Source organism: Pimephales promelas, chromosome 2 (genome assembly GCF_988280905.1).
Source record: "Pimephales promelas chromosome 2, fPimPro1.hap1.1, whole genome shotgun sequence".
Classification (NCBI taxonomy): Eukaryota; Metazoa; Chordata; class Actinopteri; order Cypriniformes; family Leuciscidae; genus Pimephales; species Pimephales promelas.
Genome location: NC_142770.1, coordinates 3,313,882 through 3,335,206, shown reverse-complemented (window position 1 = coordinate 3,335,206; position 21,325 = coordinate 3,313,882). Strand labels below are relative to the sequence as shown.

General features: G+C 37.4%; 2 protein-coding genes across 5 annotated transcripts in view; one reads left to right on the top strand and one right to left on the bottom strand.

The window, feature by feature from the left end:
• LOC120486576 (cell adhesion molecule CEACAM5-like) overlaps positions 1-21,325 on the bottom strand; it is a 96,033-nt gene that overhangs the window by 17,251 nt on the left and 57,457 nt on the right. The gene's annotated exons all lie outside the window — the stretch shown is intronic.
• Positions 1-21,325, top strand: part of LOC120493264 (uncharacterized) — a 56,225-nt gene that overhangs the window by 27,800 nt on the left and 7,100 nt on the right. For 2 of the 4 annotated variants that reach the window (XM_039691749.2, XM_089120749.1), the window contains exons 1-3: positions 17,724-18,276; positions 19,244-19,555; positions 19,835-20,149. In XM_039691749.2, coding sequence (XP_039547683.2) covers positions 18,231-18,276; positions 19,244-19,555; positions 19,835-20,149 — 673 coding nt within the window. In that variant the 5' untranslated portion in view covers positions 17,724-18,230. Of the gene's footprint in view, positions 1-5,780; positions 6,699-11,613; positions 11,707-17,723; positions 18,277-19,243; positions 19,556-19,834; positions 20,150-21,325 lie in introns of those variants that run through there. The other 2 variants (XM_089120738.1, XM_089120743.1) reach the window with 2 other exon arrangements.

Sequence of the window (21,325 nt, the reverse complement as noted above, 5' to 3'; positions counted from 1 at the left end):
AACTGTTTAGTGGCGAGCAGGACGAGGCCGTGGAGAGATTAATGATGAGCGACGCACCGGTCTCGTATCTTTCACGGCCCTCGTCCTGCTCGACACATGTTTGATCACAGATTCATTCTCTATAAACCCAGACTGTTGTGATTGGTCTCCTCTGAACATCTGTTCATATCCTCAGTGTGCAAAATAAACAGAGATACAGTAATTCGTCATATTTGCACCTGGCCATTGCTTGCATGACATTCATTTGCAGTGAGCTTTATGAGCTTTATGAGTTTCAAATATTATGAATGTATGATTGACAGGTGTGAAAGAGACACATTATCCACACTACAGAAGTTAGAAGCTTTTCTCATGGTCAGTTTTCAGTGTTTTAGAAGCAAATGGATTAATATTTAAAATGTAATTACAGTGTCAGAGAAATTTCTAAGATCACAAATAATTTAAAACATTTTTATTGTGTAGTATTGTGAAGAATTATGATAATGAAATGCCCCTTCTGTAATATATAATAATAGAGAGAGCTGTGTTTCTCTACTCACCATAGACAGTAACAGTGAATCTGTATGTAGACGATGAGCTGATGCCGCTGATCTTAACTTCATAAACTCCAGTATGATCAGTTGTGATGTTCATGATGGTCAGAGATCCAGTCTTATTGTCCAGCTTCAGTCTGTCTCTGAATCTCCCATTAGGAACATCATAGATCATATTGTTCACTCCATCAGTTATAGCTATAAGACTCCTGTTAGGTCCAAATCTCCAGATTATATCATCACCGTTCTGTATTTCAGTGAGACCAGAGTTTAGAGAGACTGAATCTCCCTCCATCACTGACACTGACTTCAGTTCATCTGTACCAGCAAACACTCCTGAAGAACACACAGAAACAGTCTCTCACACACACTTTCAGTTGTTTTGGTGAAGAATTACTGAAGTTTGAAGTGATTTTGAAATTATTGAAAAAGTTGAGATGGTATAAGATAGAAATGAAAAAAAAGGAAAGAGTGCAGAACAGTTATCTGAACCTCTTCTTATATTGTACACTTTTATTTCAGTGTTTAGAGTTACACGAGTGAATTTCCAGTGAGGTGGAAGTGAAGTTCATTAGAGCGACTACATACACAATATGCAGCTGTAAAAAATGATAAACTTGTCTAACTTACCAACCAGACAGCAACAGCACAAACAGCAGAAAGCAAATGTGTGAAACATTTTCAATAGTTCAGCGGTCTGAAAGAGTGTCAGTCAGTCTGAAAACGTGTGTGTGTGTGTGTGTGTGTGCAGTGAAGATGTGTAGAGAACAAGTGTCCACAATCTGAACTATTTGCTAACTTCCTCCAGACTGAATTAGGCCACGCCCCCTGTCTCCAAACACACGCCCTCTCTGAAACCCCGCCCCAATGTTGTGTTGTGTATTCTTCTGCATCATTAGGCGATGTTTGTTTGTTTTTTCAGATCAATTAAAGATTAATCTCAGCAGTTGTTTCAATATCACATTCATAAATGCTTGTAGATTAATCTTTCATACGTACACTGTTAGACCTTACCAGGTTGTTTACAGTAAAATACTGGCAACACTGTTGCCAGTAATTTACTGTAAAAAAACCTGGTAAGGTCTAACAGTGTACCGTGGATAATTATTTGTCGTTTATCAAAGCATAATTTGCTTTTAAACTTGGTTGTAATATCTTTAATATGAAGAATGATAATTGTGAATCTTGGCACCGTTTAGCCTGTAAGAATATGTTGTTCCCCCTAGAGGTCAAATCATGTCATAGTTTAATTTTTGAGTGTGTTTACAGCTCGCACAGTGGCGTAGCCAGGGGAGGGGCCATGGGGGCACTGGCCCCTCCTGAAAACTGATTGGCCCCCCAGTGTGCCCCCACCCTTCTAATTGTCTGTCACTCAAAAATTCAAATCATAATCTTTCAGCTTGTAGAATAATTCATGATTCCGCGTCGCGCGATGCTTCTCAAAACCACACGGTAAGTTGATATATTTTACACAGCTTATTATTTTTTAAGGAAAGACGATGTGTTTTCACCCTGCTGAGGGGAAAATGATAAAGCCTGGAGTGGAGCGAAAGCACGTTCCTCTCTCCACTCTAAGCATTCTGTAATCACTTCGCTCATGGTCCACTCCGGTTTTTCAATTCCCGCTCAAGGAATAACTGCTCCATGTTCACTCAATTAGTCTTAGATTTTGAGAAGTACATGTCAGGCTACTGCTCGTTTGCTGCGGTCGTATGATAGAAAACAGAACGCGGGTCAATATTGGTCGTTTCTCAATACCAAGAACGCAAACTTCGGAGAACGAACTCCCGAGGACGAGAGGACGCGAGTCCGGTCATTCTGCCAATGGAATAGCGCGTTCTTGATCGCGTCACTCAGCATGCGGCTACTCCGGTTATCTCTTATATGGTATAAAACACAACTTTGCTTCTTTTCATCAACAATAAAACGAAATACATATAAAACAGCACTCTGCCTCATTTCATTTATAAATGGACATTATCATGAACAGATTAATGGCCACAAAAATGTGGTTCAGGTAACCTTAACTCACATTGACTATCTTCACTGCATATATTTATAACACGAAATATAAAACACAACCCTGCTTCTTTTTATTTTCATTTTAAAAATGTGAAACATTATTGATCATTAAAACTGACATTTAACAAACAGACAGGGTTGTATCGTTTTGTTGTATTACACACAGTGAAGAGAATGTATAGTAAAAACATACACATAAAGAATATTTTATATATTTTAGAATATATAAAATTACACAACCATGTCTCTTTTGTTAAATGTCAGTTTTAATGATAATATCCCATTCAAAAGTATAAGTAGCCTAATAGGTAGGCTATAATAAGCTATACAATGAGAAAACAAGTAAACAATTCAGTTAAACATAAGTCAGCTCTCTAATGGGATACAAAGTTAAAGTTAAATAGCCTAAAAGTTAAATATATAAAGTTATGAAACTTCACTTTTCCCTCAGCCAGTTAGCATTGTTTGGTCTTATAAGATAAATAAAAACATGCACTGAAAAGTTATGTAGATGGTTGATTAGGCCTATTTGTCAAGATAAGTAATTGTTTTTCATAAATTAAAATAGCTTTTAAATTACGCAAACTGGCAATATTAGATCGGTTTAAAACATCTCTCCTTAAAACGCTATTGGTCTCGACTATTTAAATAAAGTTACAGGAATATGACTTGGCCTGAAAAAAAAAACAAAATCAGTCAAAAGAATTTTTAATTTAATCCCTGCATCCAGAAACATTCTCAAATAAAAAAATATAAAAAAGATAATTAAATAAAAATGCATGATTAAATAGCAAAATAAATAATTAATACTACTGGATAATTAAGTCACTGTTTCTATGATCCACATATATTACATTAAACTTAATCATACCTTTTTGAAAAAGTAGCTATCTAACAAAGTATTATATGTGATATTTTACAATCAATATGCTCAAGACTAATTAGCCTTCCTCGAAATAAGCAGATTTGGTCTATTCATCAATGCAAATTTACTGCAACTGCTGAAATGCAAATTGAATAGGATGTGGGGAAAAAGATGTATACAATTTTATTACAGTTTTATGAATTCATTAATTGTGTATTTATTATATGAATGATTAATATAATTATGCATTTATATAAATAAGGCTGTTCTATTATTATTTGTGAGTTGGACACTAATTCATTGGATTATTTTATTTATTACAGTTTTTCTATCACTTTTGTAAAGTGAAAAGTTAATATAAATTGTATTTTATTGTTTTGATTTAGAGCAGTAAATAACTGCTATTAAAAGATAACAGGGTATCACTGTTTATTGCTGATTTTAAAGCTTACTGAACTTGAAATGATTTGGATATCTACAGTTCTACATAAATACACAACATAAGAATGGCCCCTCTGTAATAATTGTGGCCCCTCTTGTGCCCCCCAGTTGAAAAAATCCTAGAATCGCCCCTGAGCTCGCACATCTAACAGTTGAAGTGAAGTGGAAACTGTAGACATCACTTGTGTTTAAGATATAGAAACATACACAGAAACACAATATTGTGACTTGATGTTCGATGAATAAACTTTTTTTAATGCTTTATTATCAACAAATAGCACAAGAATAACTTCCATACATCAGAAAAACAGATCACATGCTTCACAATACAATATATATGACAAAACAAAGAGAAAAGGAAAAGAGAAAAAAATAAAAGAAGAAAACAACAGTTAGGGTCTAAATCTACTGTTTAGCATAAATATATTTTCATATGAAAATTTAGAATGATAACATATTACTGTATACCGAACACACATTTCCAATGGAGGGACAGAAAGCTTTCGGACTAAATCTAAAATATCTTAAACTGTCCTGAAGATGAACGGAGGTCTGACGGGCTTGGGACGACATGAAGGGGAGTCATTAATGACATCATTTTTGGGTGAACTAAACCTTTAAATTAAACAATTCATTTATTTCTGATAACAGCAAAAAGAAAAAGAAAAAAATCTTTTCCCCAGAATGTATTTGACCACCGTTTATTTTTTAAGAAGTAATATTAAACTGATCAAAAATACATTTATCATGTTGCATAAGATTTTCATTTCAATACTATCTGTGAATATAGATTTCTAAATCTTTCCAAAATAAGCTTAAGTAGATAAAGTGATAAAAACAGAAAAATTTTGACTTTAAATCTTTCTAAAACATGATTAACTGGATAGATTCAATGTTATCTGCTCTGTTTTCTCTCGTCATCCTCTTGCAGCTCTGACGTCATTGACCAGAAGAACAGCGGCAGCCGCAGAAGCCACGCCCATCAGCGCAGTGACGACCAATCGCAGCGCAGCTTCAACGGAATCACAACAGGGTCTTCTGGAGAACCTAATGAAACAACGGTAACATTTTCAACAAGCTGATTTTATTCTCTGTCAGGAACTCGAATTTCCTCAAAACTCAAACCTTTTGTTTCGAATAACATAAGTTAGTTTCATTTTTAGAATAATATTTATTTAATGTATTCCTGGCATTGAGCAAAAAGCTCATATGACCCTTGAGGTACCTGCAGTCTGACAGAGTTCAGTGATGTTATTATGCTCACATTTTGGCAATGCTGATGATGATGCGGATGCGGATACGTCTCTGCTTGTAACAGGATCAGGCGTAGTAGGAGCAGCTAAAACATGAGAAAAATCAAAACATTTTTATTGCAATATCAGTCACAGTCACTCAAAGCTGACCATCCTGATCTTCTTGAGGAGACATCGTCTAAATGTTAAAGTGGATTGTGGGCTTTCACAATGGGCCACAGTGTGTGTGTGTGCAAAGACATTTGTTCACACACATACATACATAGTAGTCTACTTAATATAGGTGACTTTGAGCTTGTCTTTTTAACAAGTCATTTATAAATTTGGGCAGTCTTGTTATATTGATGGGGAAACAAAGCTTTTTGAAATCCATTGAACCAATTATTTAGCAAAATGATTCTGTCTCCAAGCGCTCGCAGAATGTGAAGAATGGCTGTGTATTGCGATGCTGGGTCTAATTAATAATTATGGATTATTATAAATGTCACAGCACTAGGCAGGACGATTAGTGATGGATGCAGATTCATAATATGTAAATTAATGTGTGTTAACAAACAATAAAACAGACGTCGCGACATCGTAAAATGAACACGCATAAATAGTTTTATATCATTTGAAATGGCAGGGAAGAATCCAAGTGCAATAATTTTAATGTTATGTTTTAATGAGTGTGTTTCTTTACTTGATGTTGAGATGGTGATATTATGAACTTGCCCACATACAAGCATTTACAGCTCAGCTTTTACAGCAGATTTACCACTCAAACGGAAAATCGTGACCTAAATATTATATTCATTTACAATAAACAATCCTAAAATTCATCATTTATTTTTGAGATTTCAACTCAAATGAAATGCTTTCTAGAAAACACTAAAAACGAATGTTTTGGCGTAATAACTCTTGTTAGATTGGTGTTGGTCAGATGAAGTTCAGGAGAAGCATTGCAAGCAAATAAGATCACATTTAGTCCTATTTACTCATATTATTATTAAAAATACTGTAAATATGTTAATTATCTGTAAATGTTTATTTTGACTAAACCTATCTGGGTCTTTATGCTTTTTAATATTTGTTATTCTGAAATGTTATTATGTTTTGTTATATTTATATGTGTTGAAAAACACCTGGCAATAAATGGAGTAATTCCAATCGGGTTCATCGGTGCTCGGCCCTAAAAAACTCTTTCTGATTATTCAATAAAAAAATGTTTTAGCTATCGCAACATCACATACATTAGTAATAAAACATGAAAACAGTGTATAAAATGGATGATATTAAAGAAGAAAATGAATTATTATCGTTGTGAACACTAGATGGCGCAATACACCAGATTAATCTAATGAACCTTTTCCAGTTCAGAGAGAGAGAGAGAGAGAGAGAGAGAGAGAGAGAGAGCGCACTGGTTCTCAAAGCTTATTTCACCATCACTACATTTACATCACATTTATGCTTTTAGCAGATGTTTTATCCAAAGTGGATTACAAAAGAGGAGCAAAAACATTCATCAAAGAGCCAACAATCGTTGCATTTCATAATGTCCGGTTTATATTAGATAACTACAGCGATAAACAAGAAGAAGTTTGGGTAAGCTTGTGTCCTGTGTGCTCTTTCTGTGAGATATTCTCTCCAGATTAGTTATAGTTGTATTGTTTTATCTCATATTGTGCAATCATCCTCTCCAGACATCACTTTAACTACTACTGTATCAATCCCTGACCAGAGGTCAAAGAACCGTCCATATCAACAGCGGCTCGCGGTTTAGCTGGTTAGCATAGCCTTTAAAAAAGAGCATTTCGCGCTTCTAAAGCGTCTAATGCCTATATAAAAGTAACGTTTCTTGGAGGCTTTAAAAGTGTAAGATAATCATGTTTTTCTCAGTCTGCTGAAGGAAGTGTTAATATAGAGCATCAGTCACATGACATGATGATGGCGTTAGTGTTTGTCATGAAACAGGCTAGCGGCTGCAACAAAGCTTCTTACTCTTATGCTAATAGATCATGTTATTACTTGAACCATCACTTGTGCATGCATAAATTCTTACAATGTTTCACTTGTTTTTGTCATTGACAAACCAACAGATGATGTTTAAAAAAAAAAAAAAAAAAAAGGATAACAAGAAAAGGGGAAACTTCTTAGAAAAAAACGTCTAACAGTCGCTAGAGCTGGAAATAACTTATCCACAAGCACACAGCATTAATATGCAAATCATGGAAATACAGAGAGATGCATATACAGCTGAACATCAGTCTTTTCTTTTCACATACACATAGTAAACTCTGATATACAGTATATCAATATTTCACATTCACGGATATCACAGAGAGGTTTTTGTCAGACATTAGCATTTTTAGTAAAGCTGTTTCTCATATGAGGAAGTTTAATTGTCGACCCATTCAACCCACATGATTCACAGAAACACACACTCACGCTATTCACACCTCTAGACATGCAAACACTGAAGCACATTAACCACAAACGTCCAGTTAAAACACATTCTCATGCACACACTCTCTGACCAACAGCATTCATTTGGAGTGAGCTTTATGAGTTTTCAAATATTATGAATGTATGATTGACAGGTGAGAATTCCATCCATTATCGACACTAAAGTTAGGAGCTTTTCTCATGGTCAGTTTTCAGTGTTTTGAGAAGCAGATGGATTAATATTTTAAATGGAATTACAGTATCAGAGAGAAATTTCTAAGATCACAAATAATTTAAAACATTTTTATTGTGTAGTATTGAGAAGAATTATGACAATAAAATGCCCCTTCTGTAATACAGTATATAATAGAGAGAGCTGTGTTCCTCTACTCACCATAGACAGTTACATTGAATCTGTATGTAGACGATGAGCTGCTGCCGCTGATTTCAGCATCATAAACTCCAGTATGATTATTTGTGATGTTCATGATGGTCAGAGATCCAGTCTTCTTGTCCAGCTTCAGTCTGTTTCTGAATCTCCCATCAGGACCATCAGAGATCGTATTGTTCACTCCATCAGTTCTAGCTATAGCTATAAGATTCCTGTTAGGTCCAAATCTCCACATTATCCTATCACCTTTCTGTATTTCCGTGAGATAAGAGTTTAGAGAGACTGAATCTCCCTCCATCACTGACACTGACTTCAGTTCATCTGTACCAGCAAACACTCCTGAAGAACACACAGAAACAGTCTCTCACACACACTTTCAGTTGTTTTGGTGAAGCATTACTGAAGTTTGAAGTGATTTTGAAGTTATTGAAAAAGATGAAAAGAGTGGAGAACAGTTACTGAACCTCTTCTTATATTGTACACTTTTATTTTAGTGTTTAGAGTTACAATAGTGAATTTCCAGTGAGGTGGAAGTGAAGTTCATTAGAGCGACTACATACACAATATGCAACTGTAAAAAATTATAAACTTGTCTAACTTACCAACCAGACAGCAACAGCACAAACAGCTGAAAGCAAATGAGTGAAACATTTTCAATAGTTCAGCGGTCTGAAAGAGTGTCAGTCAGTCTGAAAACCTGTGTGTGTGTGTGTGTGTGTGTGTGTGTGTGCAGTGAAGATGTGTAGAGAACAAGTGTCCACAATCTGAACTATTTGCTAACTTCCTCCAGACTGAATTAGGCCACACCCCCTGTCTCCAAACACACGCCCTCTCTGAAACCCCGCCCCAATGTTGTGTTGTGTATGACTGTATATCATTTAAAGATGAATCTCAGCAGTTGCTTCACTATGAAATTTTCATCTACAAGCATTGATATACAAATAAAATATTCATATTCAAATAATCGGCTTATTTCATATTGTAGCTTTTCATAATTTTAACATAATTTTCCATTTGTCACATTCTGACTTGTCTAGATCAGAAGTTTGTATATGAATATACAAGGGCTAAGATCCCAAGCTAATGGGATACTGATCATCATTATGATGACTTCAAAAACAATTACATTTGTTACCATTGTTACACATGTTACCATTAATGAAAATTAATGAAAAAAAAAACAGTTAAAGACCATCAGCTGAAGTATCATCTTCACACTGAAACAGTAAAAATGGTATATTGACCATAAACTATATAATAACATGCTTAAATTTATTATAAAAATGTTTAGAACTCTTTGTGATTTTTTTTTCCTTATTGAGAAAATCAATGGGAATAATTGCTCTGTCACTGTTGCACTCTTTTACATCAATGAACATTTGTGTGATATGAGGCGTCCATTTTTTACCCTGTCCGTGCAAAAAAAAAAAAAAAGTTTAAATGCTATTAATGGCCATTATTATGAGTATTACAATGGCAAGTATCCTGTGATACTTTTGCATCTTTTTTTTTAAGCTTGATGCTGGTCGCCATTCCCTGCTATTATTTGGAGGTTGAACAATCCCTTTCAGTTCAAGTAGTTGGACTCTTATTTCAGACAATAGATGGCGCTCTATGCTATTGTGTGCACATTTAGTTTAAAGAAGAAAGAATTTATCTGGTCAACACAACTAGTTAGAGTTAATTTTTCATGAGAAAAGTTTTTGCTCTGTTTTTCTGAATTAATGAGTTAATTTTTAATGGAATTTTTTTTTTGCTCTGTTTTTCTGAATTAATGAGTTAATTCAGAAAAACAGCAAAAATAAATTTTCTCATGAAAAATTAACTCATTAATTCAGAAAAACAGAGCAAAAATTTTTTCTCATGAAAAATTAACTCGTTAATTAAAAAACAGAGCAAAACTTTTTTTCTCATGAAAAATTAACTCATTAATTCAGAAAAACAGAGCAAAATTTTTTTCTCATGTAAAATTAACTCGTTAATTAAAAAAAAGAGCAAAAACTTTTTTTCTCATGAAAAATTAACTCATTAATTCAGAAAAACAGAGCAAAACTTTTTTTCTCATGAAAAATTAACTCGTTAATTCAGAAAAACAGAGCAGATTTTTTTTCTTCAAGTGAATGCAATACGCCTCCGTACGTTAATTCAGAAAAACAGAGCAAAAATTTTTTTTCTCATGAAAAATTAACTCATTAATTCAGAAAAACAGCAATTTTTTTTTCTCATGAAAAATTAACTCGTTAATTCAGAAAAACAGAGTAGATTTTTTTTCTTCAAGTGAATGCAATACGCCTCCGTAGTTTCAATATAGAGTGATCAGTCAAATGACATTATAACTCATTATCACACTACACACCCACAACAAAACTCAGTCACAAAACAAATCACAGTCATTACATTTAGATTAAATGTGTAGTAACTGCATTTTTCCTTTAGACGGCAGCACTGCTTATGCTACATTTGAGAAAGAAAAAAAAAAAACGAGAATAGGCCTACAGTTTGTTATCTTTGCTCGTAACTCCCCAAAATGGATGAAAAAGAAACTAATTAACAGGCATCAGACATCTGCATGATAGCATCAATATTTAAACATTAAATTATTCAATGAAATTAATCCAGATGTTGACTTATGTGTTTCATAATAAAACAGTGCAGATGTGAAAATCAAGAATAGCTTTTCTTAGTGACTCAAACACTGTCTGCAGGATCACTGCATGTTAATATCAGGTCCAGTGAGCTGCTTTATGCCTATTAATCAAATAATATTTCACCTTTTTTCAAAAATCAACATTGAATTCACTATTTCACAGTTGAAACGGTTTTGTGTAAAGAGGAATTCAAACTTTGAAGTGAATATTAGCAGAACATTAGACAAATACACTCTTCTACATCAAGACATGCACTGACTGACGCACATGAACATCAAACGCCCAGTAATAGACACACATTCACGGACGAGCTTGTCCAACAACACATCAAACCACATTTCTTTCCAGAACTAAAGACACGAGACCACCGCAGGTTTCAGTTTGACTCAACAGAGCCGCTTCTTTAAGTATCACATTCAGTTCACAAAAAGTGACATTTGGTGTCAGATGAAGAGCGGTGTTGTCAAATGATCCCCGTTTACACGATCACCCCGTTTTTGAAAACGATACAGCTATGTCTCTCGTGTAATACGTGATTTTCTGTTGCATTAATTATGTTGCAATGAAATCCATATTCAAATGTAATGTCTGCATATAATGAGATGCATACACTATAGCAATCAAGGTATCTAAAAAATGTGTAGAATTGCTCGATCAGCACAAAAACACAAATGCTAAGCTAACATGAAGCAGCAGATTGGGTAAAAGACATCAAACGTCATGTAAATTTATTGTTATTAACAATTTCATTGTTATAAAGATTCAGTTCTATTCTGTGTTTCCATAGTCTCTACGTCGTAGCTAACAAAGTCGTTTAAACTCTAGCCCAATGTTTCATGTGTATCTGTCAACTTGGTCATTTGTGTCGTTAATGTGAGTCCCAGCTGTGATAATGTTGCATATTGCATTGGTTTCATGTTTCACATATTATTTTGTTAATATCACCCTGCTGTCTGGTATGAGAATATGGTTCATCTGTGTGAGGGTTTGATCTTCTCTGCCTTTCATCTTTTCTGGGTCTGATGTCATAAACCAGCACAACGATGGTAGCCACGCCCACCAGAGCAGAGAGAGCCAATCGGATCACAGCTTCAGTAGAACCACAACAATGGACAGCTTCTGAAGGAAGGTAAGAACAACAGAGATGGAATTTAGTATTTAAATAAACACTCAAACATACTTTGACACTCTGTCTACAACACAACTCGACAAAAGACAACAGATCCCATTATAATCAGTGATGCCATCTACAGTTGTGTTCCCACTGCCAGCGACACAGCAACAAAGCGACAGTCTTATTCATTTCAATGAAGAGCCGGCGATTTCCAACGACAGTGACCATTGGCATGCCTACAGCGAACGTCCGGTTTGGACTACATCACTCTACTTGATTGCTCACACTATACATGTGAAATAAACATTGGCATATTGCATATTGCACGGCGTAGTCGCTCAAGTTAAAGAAAAATGTACACATCCAAGCTCAGAATGGATCCAAATGGATTGCGTCTGGTGTAGATTGTGTGATACTTCGAACTATAATACGGAACATATATTTTGAAACGGCAACTACTTATTTGTAATGTATTTTAACACAGAGTAAAGTTAAACAAATCAGAAGTGAGAAAACATGTTTTTGTAAAGATAATGACTTGGACTGTATATATTATGATTAGGGTTGGGTATCGAGAATCGAGTATCAATTGGAACCGGGACTAACTTTTCGTTTTTCCCGGAATCGTTCAAAAGTTAAAATTTCGATTCCTAGTTTCGATATTCACAGTCCGCCGAGCGGAAGAAGAAACCGCTGAACAACACCAACGAAGAAGCGTCTACCGGAAGTGTTGGCATAACCGCTCGAGTCGAACATGAGTACCTTACGTCGGCGATCCAAAGTGTGGCTTCACTTTTCTAAAAATAACGAAATCTCGGCAAAATGCAAAATTTGTGACAAAAGGAGTATTTTTACAAAAGGAGTATTTTTACAGAAGGAGTGTTTCCTTCAGAAAGACCGTTGGTTAGCAAGGCTAGCTAAACTTTTTTGACCCTGCCTCTTAAAAGAATCGGAATCGAGAATCGTTAAGAACCGGAATCGAAACAAGAAATCGCAATCTGAATCAGAATCGTTCAAATTCAAACAATACCCAACCCTAATTATGATCATCATCTAAATTACATACAAAAAATGAAAACTGGAAAGAAAAATATACATAATCTAGCTGAAGACGATCTACAAAGCTCAGCTCAGTCAATCGTAAATATCCCTTCTAATGCAACCTACCTGAGCATGGCTGACAGAAATCAATGTTGTTAATATGCGTAGTCCAGTTGGTGAATGAATAAGCCACCACACAGCTATAGGAATCATTTAAACACTCGATCTCCAGAGGTAGAGAGAGACTGATGCTGAGATCAGACGCACCGATGCTGGACAATACACTCATTCCTGCGTACCAGGAGAGAGTCACATCACTCACATTCACCACTGAACACACCAGTGAACATGATGATGATGATGATGAGTTATTGCTGATGAAGGGAACAGGTAGACGAGCTGAAAAACACGAGAGAATAATATTAAAAACAGTGAGAGTTTTAAAAGAAAAAAAATCAAAGCAGCAATGACCTACAGCAGCAGACAGTGTTGTGTACTCGAGATTCGGACTCGGTCTCGAGTCCATATTTTAATGGTCTTGGTCTTGTCATGGACTCGTGTGCATTTTGACTCGGAATTGACTCGTACTCGAACATATTAGGACTCGGACTTATTCCCGAGTCCACTCGAGTCCCATTCCAAATATGTCATGATTATTGCTGTATGTTAATATTTCTTTAAATTGTTTGATTGAGACGTCCAATGATTGCTGACTTTCTTGTGCGCAACTGCGCATGACTTGAGACTATAATGTTCGCGGCATGCAAATGCAGCAAGACCCAGGTCAGATGTGATGTGGAGCCTCTAGCTCAACTATGTACTGAAAATGTCTGCCTTATCATCACTAATTCAGTTTGCATATAAGAGCCACACAGAATTCGTGTGCAGTAATGTTATGTTAAAGAGCACTTACTGATTGTAATAATTTTAATTGTAATAAAATTACCTTTACACCACTATGTGGCCTTTTTACCATTAGAGTGTACATGATTCCATGAGATATTTGGTTTACTGTTTAAGTATGGTGCCAATTTTATTGTTACCACCAAATATTTTACATATTCTTTAAGATATCTTTAAATCTGGTTTGAGACCCAACCTTAGGTTATCCAACCTCTCTGGTCTCGGTCTCGACTTGGACTCGACTGTCTTTGGTCTCGGTCTCGACTCGGACTCGATCTTCTATGGTCTCGGTCTCGACTCGGACTTGACCCTCTTTGGTCTCGACTCGGACTTGACCCTCTTTGGTCTCGACTCGGACTTGACCCTCTTTGGTCTCGACTCGGACTGGACCCTCTTTGGTCTCGATCTCGACTCGGACTTGACCCTCTTTGGTCTCGATCTCGACTCGGACTCGACCCTCTTTGGTCTCGATCTCGACTCGGACTGGACCCTCTTTGGTCTCGGTCTCGACTCGGACTTGACCCTCTTTGGTCTCGATCTCGACTCGGACTCGACCCTCTTTGGTCTCGATCTCGACTCGGACTGGACCCTCTTTGGTCTCGGTCTCGACTCGGACTCGACCCTCTATGGACTCGGTCTCGACTCGGACTCGACCCTCTTTGGTTTCGGTCTCGACTCGGACTCGACCCTCTATGGTCTCGGTCTCGACTCGGACTCGACCCTCTATGGTCTCGGTCTCGACTTGGACTCGACCCTCTTCGGTCTCGACTCGGACTCGACCCTCTTTGGTCTCGGCCTCGACTCGGACTCGACCCTCTTTGGTCTCGGTCTCGACTCGGACTCGACTCTCTATGGACTCAGTCTCGACTCGGACTCTACTGTCTTTGGTCTCGGTCTCGACTCGGACTCGGCTGTCTTTGGTCTCGGTCTCGACTCGGACTCGATCATCTATGGTCTCGGTCTCGACTCGGACTCGACCCTCTTTGGTCTCGGTCTCGACTCGGACTCGACTCTCTTTGGTCTCGGTCTCGACTCGGACTCGACTGTCTTTGGTCTCGGTCTCGACTCGGACTCGACAGTCTTTGGTCTCTGGTCTCGACTCGGACTCGACCCTCTTTGGTCTCGGTCTCGACTCGGATTTGACCGTCTCTGGTCTCGGCCTCGACTCGGACTCGACCCTCTTTGGTCTCGGTCTCGACTCGGACTCGACTCTCTATGGACTCGGTCTCGACTCGGACTCTACTGTCTTTGGTCTCGGTCTCGACTCGGACTCGGCTGTCTTTGGTCTCGGTCTCGACTCGGACTCGACTGTCTTTGGTCTCGGTCTCGACTCGGACTCGATCATCTATGGTCTCGGTCTCGACTCGGACTCGACCCTCTTTGGTCTCGGTCTCGACTCGGACTCGACTCTCTTTGGTCTCGGTCTCGACTCGGACTCGACTGTCTTTGGTCTCGGTCTCGACTCGGACTCGACAGTCTTTGGTCTCTGGTCTCGACTCGGACTCGACCGTCTCTGGTCTCGGCCACGACTCGGACTCGACCCTCTTTGGTCTCGATTCGGACTCGACTGTCTTTGGTCTCGGTCTTGACTCGGTCTCGGTCTTGACTCGGACTCGACCCTCTATGGTCTCGGTCTTGACTCGGACTCGACCCTCTATGGTCTCGGTCTCGACTCGGACTCGACTCTTTTTTTGGTCTCGGATCGACTCGGACTCGAATGAGCTGGTCTCGACTACAACACTGGCAGCAGACACAGCAATGACCAACAGCAGCAGCAGTAATAACCTATAGCAGCAGCAATAGTAATAACCTACAGCAGTTGTAGGTTTTCTTTCATCTGTAACCTGTTAATATGAGTGCCAAATACACCTGACACTTATGTGAAAAACAGAAAAACAGGCCTAAGACCTAGGCTGACTTCAACAACCCACTGATGCACATACAGTTTTCAAACGAATGCAAACATAAATCAAAGATGCACAAAATCATTTAGTCATTTTCAGTTTTATTACAAAACAACTATGACAAATAATGTGCCTAAAATACTAAAATGTACTGTATACTAACCATAGACGGCAACACTAAATCTGTGAATGATCTTTGCCCTGATTTGATAATCTCCGGAGTCTGTGGTTCTGGTGTTCATGATGGTCAGAGATCCAGTTTGATGATCCAGCTTCAGTCTGTCTCTGAATCTCCCATCAGGACCATCAGATGTTGAGAAGATTCCAGTCCCTTTGTTGATTGTAGCTATTGGAGATTTTTCCGATCCAAACCGCCATTGTATCACATCATCAGTCTGTAGTTCAGTATCAGTGTTTAGAGTGATTGAATCTCCCTCCATCACTGACACTGACTTCACTGGATCTGGACCAGCAAACACTGGAGAACAGACACAGAATGAAGTTCTTATCGAAGTAAACATTATTTGTAATGTTGGTTTCATAAAACTTTAGTAATTCTCTTTTGGAAAAATTTGAACACTGAAACTGCAGTGGAATATAATCTCTAAAAATTATTATGTAATAGAGGGAATGTAAGGAAGAGAAGTGATTTAAAATTCAAACCCGATCACACTTGATTAAACCTTCATGCTTTTCAGTTTTCAGTAACATCAGTTTAAGAACTTGTAACGACTGCAATATTAACAAATATGCAATATTCTGCATATTAACAAAGTTTGAGTAAGTAGTAGAACATCATAGTCATACAACAGTAGGTGTTTAATATAAGATCACAAACCTGAATCCGGCCTATAGATCTCACAGTGATATAAATATGCCAGGATTATTATCATAAAAACAAGTTTATAACTTACCGGCCAAACACCAAAAGCAAAGACAGCAAAAAACAAATGAGTGAAACATTTTCTGAAATAGCCTCACTCAAAATGTTAGCCAAGATAATCCGAAAATGTTGTAGTTTGAAGGAAAATTTTGTAGACACAGGAGTAATACTATTTTAGGCTGACTGAGTGTGAGTGTGTGTGTGTGTGGTAGAGAGAGAGAAAGAGAGGGGGGTGTCAGTCATGTGACTTCTAGTCATCTCTCTACCCTTTTCATTGAATACACATATTTTAGCAATGATTTTCATCTAATCACCACCGACCACCCAAACACACCACTGATACCGCTGCTTACAAGACATAGTGAAAGCTGTTTACTAAACCAACACACACACAATGATATGCCTTCTAGAGTTTTTGTAAATTCTTAGCTACTCTGGATTGTCTATTTTCATTGTGTTTTTAATAGTTTCATATCATGGTCAGTAAGTCTATGTGCATGCACGCCACATCCATCAAAAAACAGGTCAAACCACATCTCTGCAAAATGACTAAGACCACAGCAGGTTTCACAAACACAGTAGCCTAGAGCATAATGCCATCTCTGCAGGGTAAACACTATTCGGGATTGGCAAACATCCTTTTGACACATTTCTGAAACAAATATGTAAATCTAGCATTTTTATGTTCATTTTCATATAGGCTATGTAATGTAGCCTACATATATGACACTATACGGTGTTCAAATGTTAATGTGTCAGTAAATGTGTCATCTTTCTCTGCCTTCTTGCTCCCCACTGTTATTGATCTATATTTCGTTTTTTGGATTTATTTGGAAACACAATAGATATATTATTTTCGTTCGGGACGTTGTCTCTGAGGGGGCAATTATACACCACACAGGAAGTTTGTGAGTGAAGCGCAGAAAAGCGCATCCCTTCCCTCTCTCAGTCAGAGGCTCGACCACATGGTTGCATGAGCGCCTTCTACTGACGGAATCTACAATAGGAGAAAGTCATATTTGGAACGACATGACATGAGGGTGAGACATGATGAAAGAGTTGTCATTTTTAGGTGCATATACCTTTAAGATACATTTTAAAGTGTGTCCTGAACACCGACTCATGTAAGCCTGTGAAATACGATTGAATTTGTGGCGGAGCTGCACGTGCTGGCTGCAGCCAGGGCTGCGTTCAGCCCTGACAAAACGTTGCACAACGTTTTTCAAACAGAAACAGTGATGCGTTGAACACCCCGTTCTGATGACGCAGAGTTGCAACTATGGAGCCCGATAAGGCCATTCTCTGTGTTTGTGAAAAATTTTCAAAGCCTGTTGAAATCGGTATAAATATTTGTTTAATACTACAAAATATACCTGATGTTACAGTTACTGCACTTGCGCACCGTTTTGAACTTGAACGTGCCCCAGGTGTTCTCTGCCATGGCAACCGCAGTCACCTGAGGACGTGCCCCTCCCTAACGTCACATGGTCTTTTTATGATACTTTCACACAAGTATAACTTCTTTGAGAATATCCACTGCACTCATCCTAGAACCGCCCCTAAATTGTACCTACAAATCGAGTCACGACCTTTTTTTGCTTTTACTTTTTATTAATTTTACTGGAGAGAAGATACTTTCAGTAACAGATTTGGCAAATCAAATAAATCCATCAGCAGTCGGCAGAGAGTCTTCTGTTGAGCGTCGAGTTTTCATTGATTTTATCTGTCATCGGAACGACTGACAGCGACACAGCGGAACTGCACTGACCATCTTCATAAACTCAGATTTTACTGATCTACACAGCAATATGAAGACCGTGTTGTTGTTCTTTGTGTTCTATGTGCCCATGGACGGTAAGCTTTATGTTTATTTCACTTTTTAAAATCCTAATCGTTTCCTTTCTTTCATTCATTTTATATTCTTTTTCACAGTTTCTTTATTAATGGATGGATGAGGATGGTTGTTTGGAACGCCTAACTCCTTTTTTATGTGTATATAAGTGTGATACATATGTATGTATATATGTGTATAACCTATGTATATAGGTTATACTTTACAATATGGTTTTATTAGTTAACATTATTAACTATTGTTAACATGACCTAAGAATGAACAATACTTAGGCTATACAGCATTTATTTAGCTCAGTAATGTTAATTTCAACATTTACTAATACATTATTAAAATCAAAACTTGTATTTGTTAACATTAGTTATAGCACTGGGAACTAACATTAACACTTTAGACCCTCCCTCCTCCTCATCTGCACTGACCCCCCCAAACCCCACCCCCAGGGCCTTCTTGTCAGTGATTGGCTGGAACAGTTTGTTGTGTTTCGCACAACAATACACATTACTTTGTCCTGCTGACATGTGTTTTGTATTTAGGAGTTGTATACAATTCACAAGCGCATGAGAATCAAAGACCTTTACAAAATTAGATTATTGTTTACCTTACCCATTTTGTCAGCCTATTATTATTAACACAAACTATGAAATTAGTTTTTTAAGCAAGACTAAAATGACTTAATCTGTATGCTGACAATTTACATTTAATTATTTAGCAGATGCTTTTATCCAAAGTGACTTACAAAATGAGAAGAACAATAGAAACAAATCAAACCAACAAAAGACAAACAATATGTAAATGCTGTGACTAGTCTCAGATAAATAGCATAGTAAGTGTTAGTATTAATGGGTCAAGTGTTGATGGCACCACATGGCATTGTTCATTTGCAGAACACAAGATTCTGGAGGGCACATAAGTCTGTTTATAATTGTATAGTTTATTTTTGTCTAACTGTTCCTTTTGTATCTGCAGGTGTGTTTGGTGAGTCAGTGTCAGTGATGGAGGGAGATTCGGTCACTTTACACACTGATCTTCCAGAAATACAGAGAGATGATGTGTTGGAGTGGAGGTTTAGAGCTGAAGGCTTCCGCATTGCTCAAATCAACAGAGGAGCCAATACGAGCAATATATATGATGACGTTCCTGATGTGAGTTTCAGAGACAGACTGAAACTGGACAATCAAACTGGAGATCTCACCATCACAAACATCAGAACTGAAGATGCTGGACGTTATGAAGCAACCAGCACCAAATATACTTTAAACAAGGTTTTCATTGTCACTGGTGAGTATTTAATTTTTTAATGTTAGAGTATGCTCTGGTTCTCATATGCCTGGAAATGGTCATGAATAGCAGCTAAATAGATGTGATTATTTAGCCATAGAAGCGTTTCTCTATAACCACAACACACGGGAGACTTTTCATGTGCACTAACCTCTGTAGGGTCGCAAGTGTTGTCGCTTTATCCAGGAGATCTTCAAGGGTTGAAATGTGGTTTTGGACCATTGATGGTCTGTACAGTGGCAGTATGAGTTGCAGTAACTGTCCCTCTTTCTTCTCCAGTGTCAGCTAATCCAGTGTCAGTGCTGGTGGGAGATTCAGTGACTCTACACACTGGTGTTCCTGAACCACAGAGATATGATGTGATTCAGTGGAGGTTTGGACATCTAAACTCTCCTATTGCTGAAATCCATAGAAAGACTAGAAATTACTTTACATCTAAAACTGATGGGAGATTCAGAGACAGACTGAAGTTGGACTATTGGAGTGGATCTCTGACCATTACGAACACTGAAAACAAACACTCTGGAGTTTATGAAGTTGAGATCAGTGTCAGCAGACACACCATACACAAGACATTCAATGTGACTGTCATTGGTGAGTAGCTTGTGCCTTTCAGGCCCGGTATCACAGTCATGGTTTAGATTACGCCAGGATTAGGCCTTAGTTCAATCAGGACATTTAAGTATCTTTTATAAATGTGCCTTAGAAAAAATATTACTGATTTTCATCTTGAGACAAAACATTGGTTTTGTGCAAAAGTGCAAGTTGCTTTCTGTTAAAACAGCTCAAACATGAATATTAGTCTGGAACTAGACGCAAGCCTTGTGTGTTGGTCATTAATTTAATTTACACCATTAGAAAATATTATTATTATCATTATTATTTAATATTATTAAAATTATTGTTTGCACTCTATAGTTTAAGGCTAAAACAGATACATATCTTGAACTATTGCAGTAGTTTAATACCTATTGTCCTGAAACTCTCTCAGGAAAGATTTGTGCAAAAAAAAAAATATTGATTTGTAAATGGCGCACTGACAGGACAACATTTAAAACATTTTTGTTTTTTAAACTTACAGTAATGTTAAAGTCGGCTTGTGCTGGTCATTTTTCTTCCAACTCATCTATCTTGCAAATAAAGCTCAAGAGTTGCAGAAGTCAAGTAATTGAACAAAGCAACAAAGGCAAGAGATGTCTGCAGAACATCTGAATCTTCCTTTGTCCAAAACAAAATTATCATAGCCTAGCCTTTTCTTCTCTGTAATTTTGCAACAACTAAGTGGCATAACGTCTAGTTGGATTCACTTCTATTAATATTCCCACAACTAAATTCTACATCTTTTGCCTTTCTCTCTAATTGTTGTATTCTGCCAATCGATAGTCAACCCTCTTTCATAGGCAAAATGTAACATTCTCCAAGGACAATCAACTCTTCTCAGAGGCAAGACACCTCTTAACAATTATCTTATTCTCGCACATCACCTGTTTTTTACTGGAAAGTCCCTGATTTGACCTTTGTAGTCAAAGTCACATCAGCCATAAGGCCATAAAAACACAAATGACTTTTACTAGTTCTACAAATTGCTTTCTATAGAATATTCAACATTTGCGATTGGTGTATAATATCTGAGTGAAAGGTTGCCCCGCCCTCATACCAGTAAACGCATCATCAGAGAAGATAAAGGCAAGAGGGAAAGCTATTTTGATTCAAGATTAGAGGCATGGGAATTTAAAACAAATAATGATGTGGACAGATAAATCATCCACA